This window comes from Grammomys surdaster, unplaced genomic scaffold (assembly GCF_004785775.1).
Source record: "Grammomys surdaster isolate TR1022 unplaced genomic scaffold, NIH_TR_1.0 751, whole genome shotgun sequence".
In the NCBI taxonomy this organism is placed as follows: Eukaryota; Metazoa; Chordata; class Mammalia; order Rodentia; family Muridae; genus Grammomys; species Grammomys surdaster.
In genome coordinates this window covers 1375446-1397295 of record NW_021605170.1, presented here as the reverse complement: position 1 = coordinate 1397295, position 21850 = coordinate 1375446, and the positions used below count along the sequence as shown (strand labels likewise).

Below are 21850 nucleotides of genomic sequence, written 5' to 3'. Positions count from 1 at the left end.
CTTAACCAGGAGGCATCTCTCCAGCTCCTGGAGGACACCTTTTAGTTCTGACTTCACATGGCAGAATCAGAGAACATTCTTCCCTGGGCTTTTCTAAGAATATTAATTCCATTTTGTGAGAGAGGAGGCCTCAAGACCTAATTACTACCAGTGACCCCTTCTTTTAATGATACCACATTTGCTTTCAATCTATGATCTGGGAGGGAGGTGGACACAGATATTCAAATCACAAGAAATGGTTGTCTAGAATATGGCAGTAAGAGGACCTGACAGATACTGTACACTTTCCAGGTAACATTTGGAAAAATAAGTGCACTTGAACAAATAGCAGGTAAGCCTATTGAGTGGTCATTGTGTTCTGTTATCATGTTCGCTACTCGTGATCTAAATGGTATGTTCCAGATTTTGTCAGTATTTGTATGTGGAAAAGGAGCTTGTAGAACATTAGGAAATGTCTGAGACTTCTGACATACTTAGATTTGAATCTCAACTCTTTGTTCACAAGCTCTTCTATTTTAACCAGATAACTGAATCTAGATCTTAGTTTTCTTATTTTAAAATTAGAAAAGCATACACCTTATAGAATTTATGGAGAAGAGTTATGAAATAGTGTGTATGAAGTCTCTGGCATAGTGCTTACCACAAAATTCACGATAAAATTATCTTTTCTCTCCCTCGTTCTGGTAAGCACCCTTCTTACTAAATACCCTGCTTTGTACTCTCAGAATTGGAGACTCTACTCTCAATCCTGCTAAGTCTCTGGATTAAGAATCATATCATTACTAGAGAGGGAAGCTATCAAACTCTTAACAAGGCTCTGTTGCTCAATGTTGTGACCCCCTCCCCCTCACGCCTTATCGTGCATAAGAAGTCTTCTAAGTTCTGTTGGTAATGCCCAGCTTCCCCTGCCCACATGGTGAGGAATCAAGGTATGACTGGAACAGTCTCTCACTTTTCGTATCCATCCTGTCATCCTTTAACACATTGTTCAACAGGAGCACAAAAGACTGTAGTTAATGTTAATATTAGGTACACGAAATGCCAAACTTCTGAAATGACTACCTTTTGTAAAAAATAATCTTTAAGAGTACATCAGAAGGTTTTTTTTTCTAGAGCCCTTTTGTTCAGGAATATATTTGATGAAGTAAGACACATGCATAGACTATTCTGCAGTTAGAATATTATTTTTTAAGTGTGTGTGTGAGTTTGTGCTGTGTTCCTGGGTGCCCATTTGGATTAGAGGTGTTGGATTCCTGGAGCTGTAGTTATAGGTGGCTCAGCTGACAGACACAGGCACTGGGAATTGAAGTCAGGTACCCTGGAAGAGCAATACAAACTTTTAACCACCGAGCTATCTCTCCAGCCCCTAGAATATTAATCTAATCTAAAACTTACTCCCCGTCCCCCTTTTGAAACTCTTTATTACTTCGAACAGCAGCAATTGAACGATATGTTCAGCTTCGTTTAGGTCTGAAAACTGGAGTCCAAAAGGAACTATTACAGTCTATATGTTTTACATACAGAGCCATTATAGAGAATCTAAATCGTTCACAGTTTGGATAAATAGCAGGTCACTTGAATTTTTGTTGTTGTTGTTGCTAATCAAAGACTACAAATTCACAGAGATCTGCCTGCTTCTGCTGCGTCTGAAGGCAAGAGTCTTCACGCCCTGCTTTCCTTTCTTAGCCAATGAACCTCCCGCACCATCCTTCTCGGTTGACAGCAGCCTTTGGTCAGAGCTGAGTCTGCGGCGGCGCAAAAGCCAACGCCCAGCAGGCACTGCGGCGAGGGAGGCCCTCACGAAGCACAGACCTCAGGGCGCTCGGGAGGAGCGGAGTGCAGGAGCGGAGTGCAGGAGCGGAGTGCAGGAGCGGAGTGCAGGAGCGCAGTGCAGCGGGGCCTGGCAGTCAGGTGGGTTTGCAGCCTGTGGATGGCGCCGCAGACCTCTCTCCACAGTTTGTTTCTTGCGGTAGTGGTGTTTCCTCTGACTTGAGATGCCATCTTTAACTCAGGGCCTGGTGGCCTGAGGGAGGAGCCTTCCTGCCCTTGAGAGGCCCTGGCAGGGAAGGCGCCTCAGCGTGCTCTTGCTCCTCTGGCCTGCCGTGAGCCCTGTGAATTTATGCTTTGTCTTCTTTATCCACAGTTCTTTACTTAAAGAATAAGGACTAGGACACACCATGAAGATCACGTAGGTCACACAAGCAAGGAAGGCGAAGGTGATTTTTCCGGAAATCACTCTGCAACACTAAATATAGTTAAATGTAGGAACAGTCTCAGTCTTGGGAAAAACAGAAACAGCAAAAGCCCAGGACTTGAGGGCAACTCAGTAGTCTCTTAAGTTTTCTTGGCTTTTTAATTTTTGTTTGTGGGTCTTCTGGCGTCATGTATGTCTGTGTACACATGCATGTTCAATGTCCAAGGAGACCATGTGGTGCTGGGATTTGAAGCCCCGTTTAACTGCCGAGCCATCCAGCCTCTCACCCTGTGGGTCTATGGTCATTTTCAGAAGAGGAAGGCCGCCAACTCGAAGCCAGGTGATTTGGCCAAATAAGTTGCTCAAGAGTAAATGAGTTCTTGACTGGTAGCCTACTTTTTCCCATGGAAAAATAAATAAATAAATAAATAAATAAATAAATAAATAAATAAAGTTCCATTACAAATACCTTTTCTTAAAAGCTTATTAAAAATCTTGTCTACTCCAAGAAACCAACCCTTTAATGAAGTGAGACTTATTCAGAATTTGCCTTACTCTATTGAACACTTAGCACATTTTCTCAACAAGATTTAGAGGTGCATTTGATTTCATCAACTAAATCATAAACTTCTTAATGTCAACTAGATTTATGTTCTGCATGTTACCTAATACAGAAGTTATGAGTTCTTGACTGGTAGCCTACTTTTTCCCATGGAAATGTAGAAGTTAGTTTCTTTCCTAGCCCTAGTTTTCTGATTTCTAATCCTCAACAGTACACCTTTGGGAAATTACTGACCCCAATACTTTTCCAACTTGTCAGTTCTCAAAATCACTTCTCATACAGTTGGTTTTCAAACCTAAGTATCCTTATACTTGTGTGAATTGTTAAACAAACGTATATATTACCGATATTCACACAGTCTGTACTTGGGTATTCATTTGTGGGTGCATCATCAAATAACTTCCATCAGGGTGGGAAGATGAATTTACTTTATTCACCATATGTCAAGGGCTGGAGTAGGTACAGCAGAAAATGTCTTTGCTCTCAGGGGAGCTGGTTTGTCATTCATTCATTCATGCAATAAATGAGGAAATTATGGAGCAGCAGGTTTCAACTCAGCAGGAAGAACTTGCTAATTATCAGAGCTGTTCGTAAACGGAGTGGCCCTGCCTTGGGAGACACTGACTGTCCATCTCCTTTGCATTAGTTGCTTTCTAAATTTAGCTTTGAACTACTTCTGTATTAGGTAACATGCAGAACATAAATCTAGTTGACATTAAGAAGTTTATGATTTAGTTGATGAAATCAAATGCACCTCTAAATCTTGTTGAGAAAATGTGCTAAGTGTTCAATAGAGTAAGGCAAATTCTGAATAAGTCTCACTTCATTAAAGGGTTGGTTTCTTGGAGTAGACAAGATTTTTAACAAGCTTTTAAGAAAAGGTATTTGTAATGGAACTTTTTTTATTTATTATCTTAAAGATTTATCATTTGGGGGCTGGAGATATGGTTCAGAAATTAAAAGCACTGGCTGTTTTTCCAGAGGACTTGGGTTCAATTACCAACACCTACATGGCAGCGCACAACCATCTGTAACTCCAGTTCTAGGAAGTCTCACATACTCTTCTGGCCTCTGTGGCTACTAGGCACACACATGGTGCATAATCATACATACAGGCAAAATAGCCATACACATAAAATAAAAACAATTTTTTTAAAAAAAGATTTATTATTTTCAGTTTTGCATAGGATGTGACTGTATGTATGTGTGTGGGTGCATGTGCAAGTGCATGTGAGTGCTGGTGCCCAAGGAGACCAGAGGCATCAATCCTCTTGGAGCTGGGGTCACATGTGGTTTCTAATCACTGCTCTGGATTCCAGGACAAGACTAATATACACTTTCAACTGTTGAGCTATCTCTATGGTCCTAAGTAAGCTATCTTTGGAGAACTCAGATTAATACAAAATTTGAGACAGTAATGCAGAGTATGTCCAGTGTGGTGGTTTGAAGGAGAGTGGCCCCTATAGGCTCAGATGTTTGAATATTTGGTCCCCAGTTGGTGGAACTGCTTGAGAAGGATTAGGAGCTGTGGTCTTGCTGGAGGAGGTATCACTGGAAGTGGGCTTTAATAGTTCTCTCTCTCTGTCTCTGTCTCTGTCTCTGTCTCTCTCTCTCTGTCTCTCTCTCTCTTTCCCTCCCTCCCTCCCTCCCTCCCTCCCTCCCTCCCTCCCTCATGCCCGTGGATGAGATGTAAGCTCTCAGCTACTGCTTCAGCACTGTGCCTATCTGCCTGCTGCCATGTTCCTCACCTTCATGGTGATGGACTCTAACCCTCTGGAACCATGAGCCCCCAAGTTAAATGCTGAAGTTGCATTGGGCATGTTTTATCATGGCAATAGAAAAGTAACTAAGATACCTGTATAGCCAGTACCTCCCCCAGCTCCTGTTGTTATAACGATAACGTCTTTTGCCCAGCTTCCCTATCATTAACATGTTAGCATGGCGGTTCTACTACAGCTAATGAACTAGTGTTGTTGTATTATTATTAGCTAAAGTTCAAGTTTGTTCAAATGTTTTTACTTTTGACCTAACATCTATTTTTTTTTCTGTTCCAGGATCACAACCTAGATAATACATCGAGTTTAATCAAAATATTTCCATAGGTAATTAGGCTGTAATATTTGTTCAGATTTCTTTTAATGGCTTGATTTCTTTATGGAGTACTACTCAGATCATTTGTTAAGATGACTTTCTAATGAAACTCGTTGTTTTTCTTATGATCAGATGATTTACTGAGAGGAAAGCTATATCATATCAAAGATAGACACTAGTAACGTACTTCATGACTCAGTGTAGACGTTCCCAGTGAGCGAAGTAGCATTCGCAGGATTCTCCAGGACAAAACTGCTACCCATCCTGTCCCATACTATATTCTTTGGAAGAAAGTTACCATGTGCAACCTCACCTAAAGGTTTTTTTTTTTTAGATTTATTTATGTATTGTATGTATATGAGTACACTGTAGCTGTCTTCAGACACACCAGAAGAGGGCATCAGATGGTTGTGAGCCACCATGTGGATGCTGGGAATTGAACTCAGAACTTCTGAGCATAAGTGCTCTTAACTGCTGAGCCATCTCTCCAACCTCATCTAAAGGTTTTTAAAGTTGGCTCTCCATCAGTTGTGTGGAGCTGGTGTCTGTGGGGTGGGGTTTTGCATAGAGGCCAGAGTGGGACACGAGGTGTCCTCCTGGTGTCTGTGGGGTGGGGGTGTTGCGTAGAGGCCAGAGTGGGACACGAGGTGTCCTCCTCGCTGCTTTGTCCTCCATTTATTGCCTTGAGATAAGTGACTGGGGAGCTTACTTTTCAGCGTGGCTGGCTGGCTAATGAGCTCTCAGGATCTGTCTCTGCCTTTCAGTGTTGGGCCTACAGCCATAGCCTCGCCAGACTTTGTACATGGGTGCTGGGGATTCAACTCCAGGTTGGCTTTTGTGCTCGCAGGGCAAGAGCTCTTGCACACAAAGCCATCTCCACAGTCACAGTCCTCACATGTTGGTTAGCTTAAAATGTGTATTAACATGGTCTCCTGAACGTTATTCTATACTTTAGACTATAATACAATTCTGCTTTTTGTTTATTTGTTCAGCTGTTCTGTTCACCTTTGGCCACTTCGTTGTCCTCCTCTGTCCTTACATACCTGTCAGTGTGCTTTGTCTTCTGCCTTTGTTTTTAAACATGTCCTTGCTTCTGGGTGATACAGAACTCTGGCCCTTCTTACATATTCCCTGCCCAACTCCTACAAGTCTCCTACTGTCTCCAAGGAACCTAGTTTCTTTTATTGGAGAATTCTATAAAAATTTGGGTTTGCTAGGTGTTTAGTTGCTAAATGTACATGTTTTGTAGGAGATGGGAATTGCCTGCAGAGTAGAATTCAGAATTGTTTATAAAAGGCTAGAGACTCTTTATACACGGATTCCCTTCCTATGTTACAGCCTATATGTGCTCATATGTCAGTCACTTGGCCTTTGCCCACTGACTCGATGGGTATGGGCTTTAGTACCGCTGCCAGAGAATGCTAATGCTGAAGCTGTCCTGGGACTACTACTGTGGGTAAAACCTGTCCTTTTGTCTGAGTTTGAATCTTCTGTTTGTATCCTGATACTGGTAGGGTAACTCTGTGGCTTACAAATGGCTTACAAAACTTTAGGGCTTTCACAGTTGTGGACACGTCCTCTTCTCTTTAGGTTAGTGTTGTACAAGCAATTGCTTCTAAATTCTAGAAGAAAGCTGCAGAGCCAGGCCTGGTGGTTCACACCTTCAGAGCCAGGCCTGGTGGTTCACACCCACAGCCTTAGCACTTGGGAGGTGGGGAGGGAAGAGGAACGAGCTTGAGGTCAACAAAGGCTGCACGAGACACTTTATTCACTCATCAAATCTCTGTTTCCTCCATTCCTCATCCTCTCAGATTGTGCCACTCTTAGAAGCTGGGCTTATCCAGCGGCATATCAATGGATGAACGTAGTGGAAAAGAAAGAGTAAAATGGACAACCACCATTATTATCAGCTCATCTCTTAAGGTAAAGGGTTATTTAGACCACTGATGTTCACTTACAAAACTTAACACACCTCATATAGGCAGCATTTTGAAACTCCTTGGCTTAACATATCCTCAGTTATGGGAACAGGAAGTAAATATGCTAAATGTATTTCTAAGTTAGTTATAAAGGTTTTGCCTTTACTTTCAAAACCCCAATTCCCTAAATCTTTGAAAGTTGGAAATGTTCTAGTGCCATTCCTTAGGTAGGGTCTCATTAGCACAGGCTTCAAACTCACTACAGAACTGAAGACCTAGAGGATTTCTTACCCTCCTAACTGAACCCCAAGTACAGTGATTACAGGTGCGTCTTTTATATTTATATTTTCTTTGGCCTCTTTTTTAAAAAAATAGCTGGTTATTTTTTATTTATTCCTACTTTATTTTTCTGAGACAGGGTCTCACATAGCTGAGCCTAGCCTCCAACTTGTAGCTGAGGACAGCCTTTAGTGCCTGACCTCCTGGTCCTCCTGCCTCCAGCATCCCAAGTCCTGCCTTCCCTGTCATGTTGAGTATTCTGGTTCTGAACCCTAATTAATATACTGATTGAGTATACTAAATATTCATCAGATCAGAGCCCCTGTGATCTGATATCTCAGTGCATCCAGAGGTGATCAGTGTTTAAATTTTTTGGTATTATTTACCAAGAAGATTCTAAGTAACAAATCTTTGTGGTTCTGTTAGAAGAGTTGCTACTGTAGATTTTTCTTGCTATTCTCTTATAATTTCTTTTGCTAACATTTTATGTTTGCATCAGTATTTACTGAAGATTGGTCTGTGGTTTTCTGTGTTGTGTTTTTGCAGAGTCGACAGGTTTACCTCTCTGCAGTCTCCCTCATCCTAGAGTCCTTATGTGCGTGTATGACTTAGACATAAAGGCTTACAGAGATTGCCCTGGACAGGGAAAGCATCCTTGTTGTAGGGCACCTGCCCAGTGTTCGCAGAGCCCTAGGTTTATGCTCCAAACTGGGGTGTGTGCAAGATTCAATCATTTGTGCTCCTAACCTCTTAAGGAATATAGAAAAGGAATGGTTTCTTTCTCTGTTGTTTTATACTGTGTTCAGAGTATATTTTTTATAAGTTATATATTTGCAAATATTTATCCATATCATAGAAGTTAAATTTGTTAAGTTGAACTCTGAAATTTGCCATTTCTATGAGGAAGATCTTCATATGGGAATTCTTTTTATTTTCTAATAAACTTTTGATCAGTTAAGTGCTACATTCTATTTAAAGTGCTATTAAATTTAAGTGCTATTTTCCATTTAAATCTGTATTTTCTTTCATGTGAGATTTTCTAGATACTAGTTTTAAAGGATATTACTAGATATTATATATTCAGGGAGGTTATTATATTTATTTGTGATGTATAAACAAAATGAAGCAAGTTTTTAATAAGCTGCACTGCTCTTCAGAACGTGTGATGGACTCTAGTGCATTTTAAAACACCAAAGGAGGCAGAATAGTGCCCAGTGTTTTGTAGCTCTAGCTGTTTTGTTTTGGCAGTGCTGAGGGCTAAACCCAGGCTCTCCGCCAGGCAAGTACTAATCTGCATCCCCAGCCTCTGATCTTCCCTGACAAGTAGCATCTTTTCCTATTTTGTGAATATAAAGCAGTTTGGAAAACAAAGTCTTAAATTCTAGATTGTTTCTAAAAAGCCCTCAAACACCCTGTTTTCTCCAATTTAGCACTTTCTGATTGTTGTTTATTACTTTATGATTGTAAGTCACCAGCATAGTGCCTCTGGAGCATCAAGACTTGTGTCCGTCACTCCCAGCCTTGCTGTGACGTTGCTGACTGTGTCTACCTGCCCCCCAGCAGACCAGCGCCTGCATCTGAAGCCTTGCTCTGCTCTGCTCCTCTCAGCTCTGGCTGTTTTGTTTTGTCTTTTTCTGCTCAATATACTACTTTTTTAATTTTAAAGATATGATTAACATTTTTGGCAGCTTTGCTGGCTCGTGCATATCTGTTGCATTCTTTCATGTATTTTAATTCTTTGCTAAATTTTTCAAGATCTTTCATCACCTGAATATAGAAAGCAGACCTATTAGCAACTATTTATGGTGGTTCTCTTTCATGTAACCTTACTTCTGTATGTCTGGATGGTATGAGTGTGTGTGTGTGTGTTTTGTGATTTATATTTTACAATTGTACAAGTAATTTGAAGTCAGTCTATAATACATTTAGAATAATATGCTATTCATCTACCAAGGCTTTAATTCTGTAATAGGATTATATTGACGCTCTGTTTGCCAGGCAAAACAAAATTTTAATTTTAGATGAATAATGCATTTAATATAAGTTCTAAATATTACATAAGATACATTTTTAAATTACATCACAAGACTGATCATTGGTCGAGGGCATGTGCAAAGCTCCTGATTTGGTTCCCAGCACTGGAAACAAATTTTACATTTATAATTCAAGTTTAACTGAGTGTTATTTGAATTTGCTAAATCTGGCAGACCAAGCCATGTGCCATTAGTTAACTAGCCTTCTGTGCATCTAGGATGGCACTAATTATGTGAGAATGGGGAAGAAGCAGGCATTCAGGTTTCTTCTCTAACAGCAGACCTGCTGTGAGAAGGCCTGACTGGGAAGGGCTTCTCCAGGTCCTGTAAGCTCTAGCAGTTCTGCATGGTTGATGCACTTCAGGGACTGAGTGGTTGAGGCTGGCTGCATTCCTGTGAGAGCTGCTCCACTTTTGTCAAAAGCTCTGCTCAGCTTTCCCTCTGTCCTTGAATTGGCAGGTGCCCTTGGGGAAGAAATGGCCTACATGTTGGGGTCATATCTTTTGAGTTTTTGTATAGATCTTGGCCTCATAGTTTCTCAACTATCCTGCTAGTTCTTTGATGCATTTGTACAGATTTTTTTTAAACTGTTGTTTTTCAAGTTCTTTCAGCAGAGTTGGCCTAAATTACTGAATCTGCCATTGCTGGCAGCAGTGTACAATTTAAAAGACACCCAAGAAAGGGGCATGGTTGAACTCAAGGACAAGGGTTCAGGAACATGAAATAATCTCCTTGGATAGGAAAGAAAGCGTATATCTTAGACTGTGCTTAAATGATATTGTTCTGAAAGAAAGTATAAATTCAGTTTCCGTAAGGAGTGTTTGTGTGTGGATGTGGATGCAAACACCTATACACAACTTTGCATAAGCCAGAGGAGGTTGTTGTCATGTGTCCTGCTCTGCTCTTCTCTGCCATATTTTCTTAAGATGGAGTTGCTCAGTGTATCTGGAGCTAGGCTGGTGGCCAGCAAACCAAGTACTGGGGTTACAGACATGTGTGGCCATACCTGACTTTTTGTATGACATCTAGGAATTTGAACTCAGTTCCTAATGCTTACCCACTAAGCTAAGAAGTGCTCTTACCCACTGAGCTACCTCCCTGACCTAGTTAATGGATTTATTTTTAATGTGGAGACTAACAAGCTTGAGTTCTAACCAGTTAGGAAATATGTTAACCACTAGGTTTTAGCCTTTTGACTGATATAATCTAGTTGTTTGGATAGAACAGTAAATAAGGTCATAACTTTTAATGGTAATATTTAAATCAGAATAAAGTAATGCCAACTTTATATATTTTCTGGCTTATCTACAGTAAATGTAGTGTAAAGACATGAATTAGGAGGTTGGTTGTCACCTATATGGTATTCTGCGTTACTGTATGGACCTCTCGGCCATCTACAGAACCACTCCCAGCTTCTTCTACAGTTACACACTAATGCATGCAAGAACATTGACAGGTCTAAGTTCCTTGACACTGCCCTCATCTCTGTCCCTAAGGAACACTCACTCATCTCCAGATCCACACTCAGAATTTCAGGAGGAAGAGTTTCACTACTTCCTTTTCAGTCTTTTGCCCCAGAGAGTAGATTTGTTTCTGTGGTGATCAGTCTTTAAGTGGAACAGTGATAGAACAAACCATTAGACACTTTTAATTAATTACTAGCTGTAATAAAAATCACTTCAAGCATGTCTTATGTTCGTGTTTCTGAAAATTCTGTTTTAAGAGTTACGAGATTGCAACTGCCCTGGAAAGTCGAAGCCACAAGGTTCGGTATTCTGATACACTGGAAAGTGGATCAATTGTATTTTCTCTCTCTGGTACAGTATATTTGTTAATTGCAAAAAAGTATATTTGTTAATTGCCTTTACTCAAGTTTTTTTGTAAAATATGTGGGTGCACATGCTAATTTTTGTAGTTCAGTAATGACAGAATCTCATAGTGTGTTATCTTTTGGAAGAGTAAAAGTTGCACTTTGTGCTTGCTGCAGAAGTAGTACATATGGCCAACTGTGGGACAGATTTGTCCTTTCTGTTAGACGGAGTCTGGTAGAAGATGGGGAAAAGTCCTTGCTTTGGTACCAAGGTAAAAATACAAAACTCCACTTGCCTAGCAATCAATTTAAGTTGTATATTGTGTTTATAATATAGTCCTGGGGGACACGTTGCCTCCTGGACACCTGCCCCGTCCATCTTCTTTTGGCTGTTTACTCATATCCTTTGGAATAGCTTTTCTTATAAGCCAGAAAATATTTTCATAAAAATTTAGTATGAAAATTTTTTTTTGAGTTAAGTTCTCATTCTATAGTCCTGGATGGTTGTCTCTATAGCCTGGAATGGCCTGTAGGGTTAACTTTTAAAATAGACTTAATCTCTTAATTAAAATTAGGTGTCACCTTCATGTGCTCAATTCCTTGGCAGAAAAAAAGTTACTGGCCATTATTTTTCCTTTAAATATTTAGAGCAAGTCATTCTGTTTTCTAGAGCATGTCAAAGAAATATCCAAACCATTTTGTTATGTAAGAATTGTAGTAAATGCTATTCCTTATGCTTTTAAGGCCCCTGGTCTTATTGAGCTTATAGCTCTGTGTAACGTCATCATATCCACCTTTCTTAGGAGTTGCATTTTTGTTGATGGATGCTAAGGAATGTATGACATCAGCTGAGGAAATATTTCTAACCAAAATCGACAAGTTTATTAATATTCACCAAAATAGTTTTTTGGTTCTATTTGCTCCACTCCATGGGCCTGAAGAATGGAATCTCATGTTCAGAATTCATCAGAGGTATGAGAGCAAAGCACAACCAGTTTTTCTTAGTTTTCTTTACTTCAGTTCTTAATACTTTTAGGCAGTTGAGTTTTGCTAGAAGGTAAACTTTATAACCTGTCATATGTAATCAAACAGGGCAGACAGCTATTCCTTAAGTCAGGGTGACCAGAGTTGATGTCGGTAAGGGGCCTATTCTACAAAAGCAAACCAAAGTGAGCACTAAATCCTGGTTACACAGCCACCTCAAATCTTCTAAGGCGTAAAACAGGATGTGACTGAATGGACATGTGTACATTAGAGCTCTGCCCCTCCTCAGTGCCGCCTGTAACAGCAAGTACCAGTTAGTTACTTAACCACTTTCTTTTCAGATTCTTGGGCAGTAATTTACGAATACTTCCTGTACACAACACAGTAAATGCCATTGACCTTATGTGCACTATAGCCAAGGTAAGTCACCTGGGAGAAAAGACACTCATATGTACACAAATATGTACATCTTAGCCAGAGATTTTAAATACATTTTTGAGATAATGTAGCATTGTTTCCCTCCATTTGCTTCTTAAAGCGCCCCCTCTCTCTCACACACACACATGCCACACTCTTTTAGATTTATGGCCTCTTTTTGTTACGTGTGTGTGTCTGTGTTCCTAAATACATAAATATAACCAGTTCAGTCCCTCTAATGTTTTTATATAAGATTTCCAGGCTGAGCATTTAGTAATGGATTTCTAATTTGGGAGTTTTTCCCTGGGGAAGACTTTCTCCCCCCTGGTATCAGCATTCCTGAGCTGCCTGTAGTTCCTGTCAAGCCTGGGGCCTCATTAGCTTTTCCCTTCCACATTATCATTCCTACTGCTTATGACCTTTGGGTCATGTTTAGCCATCCATGTTGACTTCATGTATGTAGCTTCTGACATTTTTAGGAGACACAGTCTCACAGCAAATGCCCTATTCTGGATCTTAAAATCTTCCTGACCCCTTTGCAATGGTCCCTGAGCCTGAGGTGTAGGAATTGTGTTGTAGTTATCGGTGAGAACAACCCACAACCCTGCATTTTGATTGGTTGTGGTTTTCTGTAATCATCGTTTCTGTTTTACAGAGACAAGTTTCCTTGATGAGGGGTGAAGGATTACACTTATTTCTGGATATAACAGATATTTAAAGGGTAGTTAGGTGTTATGCTGGTTTAGTAAAGTGATCTTAAGTCCAATTAGAGAGATGTTTCCTGCTAAGATATGCATGTTACTCCTGCACCCTTACAGTTGTCATGCCACGCTGTTCATTGTTGTGGTTCCAAGACATCATACTGGGTAGGATTGTTAGTTGCTTCCCTCATTTGGAAGCTTGCATGACCCCTTTTGGGGTCATAAATGTAGTCTTCAGCTCTGGGCCATGTGTCTGAAGCGCAGTGTCTTCAGCAATAGGAACTTACCCTCCACCTGTGGGCAACCAAGAGCAACAGCAATAGCTTCTACTGTTTTGGGAGTCTCTTGGACAACTCTGACCAACAATTCAAAGGAGGGTTTCTCATCATGCCTAGTGTTGGAGTATGTTAGATGGTCTCTGGCTTTTCAGTGATTGTCAGCCCCAATGGAAAACTTCATTTAAATTAGGTATTTATATACCAACTTATGTGCAGAATAGGTATTTTAAGGTAGACTCCTTATGACTTTTTAAGACATCCTTATTAAGGGTTTTTGTTGTAAAATATGTCTTCAGGTTGTATACCCTCTTGAGGATTGTCAAGATGTCTGCCTTCCACTCTCAATTTACTCCTGGTAACCTTATGAGCTGTTTTCCACCAGTTCAGTTTCTTCTCAGGTGGTTTTTTTCTTGGAAGTGCCCATAAATACATCAACTTCCCTTCCTAGTTTTTGCCCTTGGAAATCCTAAAGCATTTCTAATACTGCATTTTAGGGAGTTACAGTCTGAGATTCCTTGACGGCAGTTCAGGTATTCCATCACTCTAAGTCACACACGAGGTTTTGGCACATCCATGTCAAGAGATGTTTGCTGAATTATCATTTGAGGCAAGATTTCATTCTGTAGCTCTGGGTGTCCTAAAACTCTCCATGTAGACAATACTGGCTTCGGTCAAACTCATAGACATCCACCTGCCCCTGACACGTTAGTGCTGGGATCAAAGGTGTGTGCCATCTCTCCATCAGAATTTATTTTGTAATATATAATCCAACAAAATAAATACTCTTTCTATATATAATGCTATATGTTTACATCTTTTTTCAGACTACCTCCAGACCACACATAGACAGCATCTGCTACAGAATGATAACAACTAAAGCTTACATCATAGAGCAGAGCCCTGTCTGGAGGACACTTCAGAAGATAAAGCTGAGTACGGACTCAGTCAGTCCAGACTCACAAGACTGACCACAAGGGTCCTTTTGGAGGAATATCAAAATAATTTAACTCATTAACTTGTAATGTCCAAATGTAAATTTAAGGGCATATATATTTAAAATAATATGTACACAATTAAATACTTTTTATTTGGGGAATTTGGTTGAGTAATTCCTTTAATGTTTAGGAGTGTAGCTGCATGACACAGTGCTACCCTAGCATATATAGGACCTTTTAAACACTACAGGGAAAAAAAAAAAGACTGATACATAAATAAAATCCAGTTCCTTAATGATACCAAGTTGGATGCACAAATACAACAGGAAATGATAGTGCAGAATTATTAGTTGGACTAAAGAAAGAGCCATGTACACTTTGGGGTTTTCCAAGATTAATCTCTGAGGGCATTTTCATATATAACTGTTTCTGGAGACATGTGTTGAGATTTGGTTTTGGTTTTGGTTTGTTTTTTGAGACAGTTTTGGTTTTTTCTAAATGTGAAACAACCCTGGCTGTCCTTACGCTCACTTTGTACATTAGGCTGACCTTGAACTCTCTGCGTCTGTTGGGATTAAAGGCATATGCCACCATGCCTGTATATATATCCCACATGGGCACCAGGTGTCACGGAGGCCAGAAGAGGGTGTCACCTCCTCTGCATCTGAGTTACAGTTGGAACCTCCATGTGGGTGCTGAGAACTGGACCATCCAGGTCCTCTGGAAGAGCAGGAAGTGCCTTAACCACTGAGTGATCTCTCAGGCTTTTAGAAGCAAAGACTATTTACTACTGATATTTATCAGAAACTGTCAAGCCCCCCACCCCCCAAAAACACTGGATTATTAAAAACAATTATGCAATTTTTCTAGTAGTAAAATTTCTGCAAGTATTTTTAAGGCGGTATAAAGTATAATGAAAAACAGCATTTTATTGGTTTTTATTTATGAAACAGAACTTTTACTTTATCCCAGCATTTTCTTCAGAGGTAGACTTTGATTTGATTTCAATGAGTTCTTCTACTCGAGCCAGAACACTCTCAATCAAGTCAAATGTGAAGACAGCGGAATGTAAGACCTGAAAAGTCAAGAGCAGCACTGCTGTTATCAAATAACCCAGACTGGCCTCTAGCTCACAATCCTCCTGCATCAGACTTCCCCACTGCTGGGGTTCCAGGCCCATGTCCCACACCCAACAGACATTTGTGTTATTAATGCTGCCTCCAAAACAAAGCACACAAGAGACTAGGCTGGAGATAGCTTAAAGTCGGGGGTTACCTTCAGCTGCATTTCAGGAGGCATTGTAGGGATTTCCTCTCCACCTACCGTCACGGAACAAACACCTTTACACATCGAGGCTACTGTAGGGAAGAAAGAAAACACCTCACACTTAGCCATTACAACAGTTTGAGGGTTTCAGCACTGTGTGTGCAAGTGTTTGTAGTACTGGGAATCAAACCCAGGGGGTCTGGAACACAGGCCAATGCTTTACTGCTGAGCTGACTCCCAGCCCCAACTCTCAAATTGTATTACATGTATTTATTTTGTGTGTATATGTGTGGCATGGTGCATGTGTAGGGGGCCGAGGGATTCAACTCAGGTCTTGAGCATGACTGATGGCAAGCATCTTTACCCACTGGACCATCTTGTTACCCCTCAGACTCCAACAGTACATTGATAAGCTACTTTAATTGTTACTAATTGTAAAATGTGTCAATGAGGTAACACCTTGTTATAAACAAATAAAATTAAGCACTAGAATTATGCAATATGTGAACTGAATCTTTAGAGAAATCACTTTATTCTGGCATGTGTAGGACATGTAAAACTTTTTTCTTTAGTATACTCAAATTGCCTATACAAGGATTGTAAAATTACTATAGCAGAATTGCCAGCTTTAAAGAAATAATTCTGAATCTAGATTTCTTTTTTACAATTTATACAAATTTACTATGGGACAATGAGGGGTGGACCATCTGATTAAAAAAAAAAAAAAAAAAGTACAGTGGGGCCTGAGGAGAATGTTTGTGATATACCCACTCATAGTCAGAACCTGAGGCTTTAAACCACGGCGTTTCAATTTGGTTTAAGTATTCATTGACCCAGTTTCAGTATTGGCTAAGAATCATTTTAATTACACAAATACTGCTTTTATGGCTCCGCATTTTTGCATAAAGTGAACGTGTACAAAAATGTGATGTGTGGGGCTAGAGAGACGTCTCAGTGGCTGAGAGCACTTACTGCTCTAGTAGAGAGCCTGGGTGTGTCCCAGCATCCACATGGAGGTCCGAAAGCACTTGGAACTCCTGTTCCAAGTGATCGAGCAACTTCTTCTGACCTCCACAGGCTCATGCACACATAGAGTACACATAAATATACACACATAAAATAAATATTTAAAAAATATGCTCATTCCAGAATTTGAACGGTTAGACCTAATGGCAAATAAAATTGCATATTACCAACCTTGGCTATTTTGTTGGCTGTTTTTAATTTCTGCTTCATAATGTGCTTTTGACATATTAAGTCCTATATGAAGTGGCTTTAGAAAGTTATTTTCAATTTTTCCAAGTTCTGTCCATAATCCAGTCTGTTCAAAGATTTAATGAACAAATTAGTTACTTGGTTCAGCAGATACAGGATGTCTTGTTAACAAACATCCACCAACTGTGAGAAACAACGACTATGACAGACACGGTGCTGCTCCGAATTGAGTTGTGATGTATCAGTCAGTAGCCACTACCACACACACAAGTGTGTGTCAGTGGCCCCCACCACATACACACACAAGTGTGTGTCAGTCAGTGGTACCCACCACACACATACAAGTGTGTGTCAGTCAGCGGCACCCACCACACACAGCTGTGTGTCAGTCAGCGGTACCCACCACACAGAGGTGTGTGTTATCAGTACCCACCACACACACACACTACACGCACATACACAGCACACTGCTCCACTAGAGTATCTCCTGGTTTTGAGATCTGTGAGAGAATTAACTGGTAACACCCTATAGTTTTTCATCATCTCCTCAAGGCTACTTTAAATGCTTAAGTGGCCGCATCACGGGACTTAGATGTGCTTGCCATGGGTCACATTCTAGAATACTGATGGAAAACTTTAAAACAAAAGGCACTTGCTCTAGAATGAGGTATAGGAATTGTGTGGATGAAAGCTAGATCAATATAACAATAGCAATGCCTCCACACATATTTCCCCTGAAATCTTTGTAGCACCCATACATTGTTGGTAGGAATTTGTCCATCACTATAGAAATTGGTTATCAATTTCTAGAACTCAAAACTAGAAGTAGAACATCACTCAAAGTTAGTGATTCCACACACCTAGATATGCTGTGCACTAGCCACAATACCCAAGTTACAGAGCCAGCTTAGGTGTCTGCAAACAGGACAGGGAAAGAAAATGTGGTATGTATATACAAAAGAGTAGTATTCTGCCGTAAAGAATGAACGTTCCATTTCAGAAAAAAGAGCTAATCTGACATGAAGTAAGACACTCAGACAAATGACTCATTATTGTCTGTCATGCAGAATCCACACTTTAAAGAAAAAGACAAAGTGGAAGAGTTATTGAATGAGAGGAGAAAACCAGTATGAGGAGGGAGGAGGCACCAGAATAAGGAGTCCAGGATGACAGAAGCGTCCTGTGTGCAGCCACGAAAGCACAGCAGTGAAACTCAGTATCTGGTCAAACAAATGTGCTAATAAACACACAAACACACAACACAAACACACACACACACTACGTACACACACGTGTACACACAAACACACGCGTACACACACATGCACACAAATATTTTAAACAATTTCTCTTACACTGCTGGGAAATGCAAAGGTCTAACGAGAGACTAGATACAAATTCAAACTTCAAAAATATACCTATCTAGTCCACACAACATCTATGGATTTATCCTGGAAAAACAAAGATTAATTTGTAATGCTTGCATTGTAGAGAAGTCTTTAAAAACAACATTTAATAAAAGAAAATGCAAGAATGTGTCTCATAACAGGAAAATGTTAAGTAGTGGCATATCCACATAATGGAAAACTACACAGCCATTACTTTTTTCTTCAATAAATACTGTTGTATGGAAGAAACTATTTTATATAGCATGGCTTGTTTTTTTTTTTAAAGAGAAAAATGCTCAAAGTGCCCAGAAGAGTATAATGTCAACAAGAGGTGATGGTGTGTGATCCCTGCTTTTATTCATTTATTTTGTAAATTTGTGTGTGTGTGTGGATGTCTGTGTGTGTGTGGATGTCTGTGTGTGTGGACGTGTGTGTGTGGATGTGGAGAGGTGCCATGCTGTGGTGTAAATGTGGAGGTCAAAAGGACAATCTGAAGTTGGTTCTTTTTCCCAATACCTTGTGGGGTCCAGAGACTGAGCTCAGGTCATCAGGTCTGTATGCAGGCTTACTCTGCCTGCTGAGCCATGTTTCCTGCTCAGGTGTTCAGTGTGCGTGTGGCGTGTGCAGGTCACAGCCCTGTGTGGAGATCAGAGCACAGCTGTGCCATGTTGATTCTCTTCCTTCCACTCAGCTCAGGCTCTCTGGCTTGGGACCACTGAGCCACCCTCAGCTCTGGTGCTCATCTCCTCTTGGTGTAGGACATTGTTCTTTATGTGCTTTTTGGGCTTTCATTCATACAAGCCTGAGAACCAGCATGGTGCTCGAACCATGGTCTCATGTCTGTTCACACTTCTCCATCTAGTCCTCTGGGCTAACTCCTGTCTCCATATCTTTCCCCCTTAAGTAAACTTCCCCCTTTCCTTTACCCGTAGCTTATACGCAGCACTAGAGCTGCTGCTTCCGGGGCTGAGTCGGTTATTGTTGAAGCCAAATGTACTGCATACATGTTTGTGTACCATATGTGTGCACTGAGGGACCAGAAGAGGGCATGTGATCTCCTGAGATGAGTGGGTGCTAAGAATTAAACCTAGGTCTTCCACAAGAGTAGCACTGTGTGTGTGTGTCTGTGTCTGTGTCATCTTTATTGAGACAGTTTCACTGTACATAGAACAGCCCTAGATATTCTAGAATTCACCCTGTAGACTAGGTTAGCCTTGAACTCAGAGATCTGCTTGCCTCTGTCTCCCGAGTACTGGGATTAAAGGTATGTGCCCCAACTACCTAACCCAACTACTCAGCCCGTAGCCAGTGCTCTTAACCACTGAACCCAAGGGGAACACTTTTTAACCTACACTTAGTTTTATCAAAAGCAAATACCTTCCCATATTTATTCAAAAGAAAATATTAGTTATGGTTAAAGTCTTCTTTACTCAAGAAGTAGCCATTAACTCATAACCAGGTGGTTAACACTTTTTATATCTATGTCACTTAATATAAAAATGTATATATATGTGTACATATACATATGATGTTGGCAAGTTACAGGACGGCCAGAGGCACACAGACCCACTCTTGAAAACAAAAATCAGAGTAAGTACTGAGTTGTAAGTGCTGTTTCTCACTGGGCTGCCCTAGAAGGGGAGCAGGGATGGGAGTGGGAGTCTAGATGCTAGTTTCCCCTTTGTTCTCAAGCGCCCTCCAGAACTGAACAAAGCCTTCCTGAGGGTACATACCTTCCCACAGATGGAAAATCCTTGTAGTCAAGACAAGACAAATCTAGATGGAATTCACAAACTGGCCTGTTTTTTATTTTCCCTATTCAACCAGTACAAGGGTTTTATAATCCTAAAATTTGTGATAATTGTTGGCTATATAGCAAGTTCCAGATCAACATGGACAAGAGGCCAGCAAGAAGGCTCAGTGGGTTAAGGCCGTCACTGCCAATTCTAACAATTTGAGTTTGATCCTAGGAAACACATGATAGGATGAGAGAACCAATTCCTGAAAGGAAAGTTGTCCTCTAACCTCCACTGGTGGACACAGACATACACACACATTCACACACACACACACACACACACAAAATGATAACAGTAATAATAATAATGCATGAACTTACAAACAACAACAAAGGTCTAACTATATATACACTTCAGTTTCCTTTTCTCTGCTAACCTCACCTCCCAAGGGCTATAATTGTAAGCACGAGCCAGGGCATCCTGCTCAGGGCAGTAATTTATTTTAATTTGTAGTCCATAACATTAAAACACTGAGTAATAAAAACAACCTTCAAAATTAGACTAAAGTTTTCTTTCACATGCTGTTCAGCATAATTCCAGTCTTTCTATCATGAACTGTACTGTTTTTACAAGCACGTTGGAGTAAAGATCCTATGGAGGAAAAAAATACATTCTTTGTCTTACATGAAAGTTACCAGATCGTTCTAAAGCACAAAAGAAATAAGTTTAAGATTTCTTTCATCTCTAATGTTAAAAATAGTAAAAAGACATTTACACTGTTTATAAGGAGTGAGCTTTTGAAATCCTCACGACTGCCTCTCATCTCATACCTGTCACTGACTCCACAATTCTGACAACTTCTGAGTTCTGTCTTAACTATGCACTAAAAATTCACTGCAGCCTCAGGCAGAAGTCTTGCAAAGCCGTAGTCAAGCACAGTCAATGGGGAAGGGCGTGGCCGTGTCCCCTTCTCGGCTCTTTGGCCTAACTCGTGCATCATTTATTAAGTGGTAGCACCGAACTTTTACCACTGCTGCTACCATCAGCCGTGTGGCTCTGCAGACTCCTTGTGCTTCACTTCATTTCACTTTGTGGTGCTGAGGACTGAATCCATGGCCTCACGACAAGCAACTATTCTGCCACTGAGCTACTGGTCCTGTCACATTGTAATTTTGAATAAACAGTCATTAGAAAGGATCTGAGTGACTTCTTCAAAGGTAAATGGCACAACTGGGCTCCAGTTTAGAATAAACTTGCAATCCAAAACAATAACTACCTACAGAATCCCAACACAGAATGTGACTTCTAAATATTAGAGATGGGAAACATTAAAGATTCTGAAACTGACAGGAAACTGAAATTCAGGAGAAAGTGCTGAAAACATGCAGGGAGCTAGGAGGGGGACAGTAAGGCGGAAGACTCCGGAAAGTGATCTCGTCCTCACTATGAGTGTGCCTGCTGTCTTCATATTGGAACGGCTTTCTGACACTCCCTGGTACCTTTCTGACTTTCAGTTTTCATCTTAGTACACCTAAATGGGCACAAACAGGAACTGGGAGGGGCTCCTCCGAGGGAAATGCCAGAATACCAGCGTCACTTTGTGACTTGTAAAACAAGCCAGAAGCCACATGTGTTTGTGTTCAGGGTCCTGCTGCCCACTTGAGGCTGACTGAGAACTTGTGGCCCTTCCTCAGCTCTGTAAGTGCCACCAGACAGGGCAATCACTCCTGGAGGGTAGCAGACGGTTTTTTTGTTAATCACGGTGGCTAAGTTTGCCTTTCCTTGTTAGAACTGTTCTTAGAAGGAATGTTCCCATTACAGACAGGCTGTTTGTTAAAAGCATAAGAAGACGAGGGCATCTACTGATCGTCTCCCCAGTATGGTAGTTCTTATGGTGGCATACAGCAACAAACTTCCTCTTGGGAATGAACATTAACTCTGGCAGCCTCGTAAGTGAGGCGTTTCCGTGCTGTCATTGTAGAGCGTCCTTGCTGAGGTACAGTTGAGGCCTTGCCTCCTCCTGCAGACCTCAGCCCTGG

General features: G+C 40.7%; 2 protein-coding genes across 3 annotated transcripts in view; one reads left to right on the top strand and one right to left on the bottom strand.

Annotated features, from left to right (window-relative positions):
- The first annotated feature begins 6701 nt into the window (after positions 1-6701).
- CUNH1orf146 (chromosome unknown C1orf146 homolog) lies at positions 6702-14364 on the top strand. The gene is made up of 5 exons (XM_028782343.1): positions 6702-6770; positions 10802-10895; positions 11692-11860; positions 12214-12292; positions 14093-14364. The coding sequence occupies exons 1-5, from the start codon at positions 6702-6704 to the stop codon at positions 14234-14236; spliced, it is 555 nt and encodes a 184-aa protein (XP_028638176.1). The 3' UTR covers positions 14237-14364.
- Positions 14365-15107: 743 nt separating this feature from the next.
- Glmn (glomulin, FKBP associated protein) overlaps positions 15108-21850 on the bottom strand; it is a 39817-nt gene continuing 33074 nt past the window's right edge. For both annotated transcript variants that reach the window (XM_028782341.1, XM_028782342.1), the window contains exons 17-19: positions 16667-16790; positions 15479-15561; positions 15108-15278 (exon numbers count right to left, since the gene is read on the bottom strand). In XM_028782341.1, the coding sequence (XP_028638174.1) occupies positions 15162-15278; positions 15479-15561; positions 16667-16790 (324 nt within the window). In that variant the 3' untranslated portion in view covers positions 15108-15161. The remainder of the gene's footprint in view (positions 15279-15478; positions 15562-16666; positions 16791-21850) is intronic.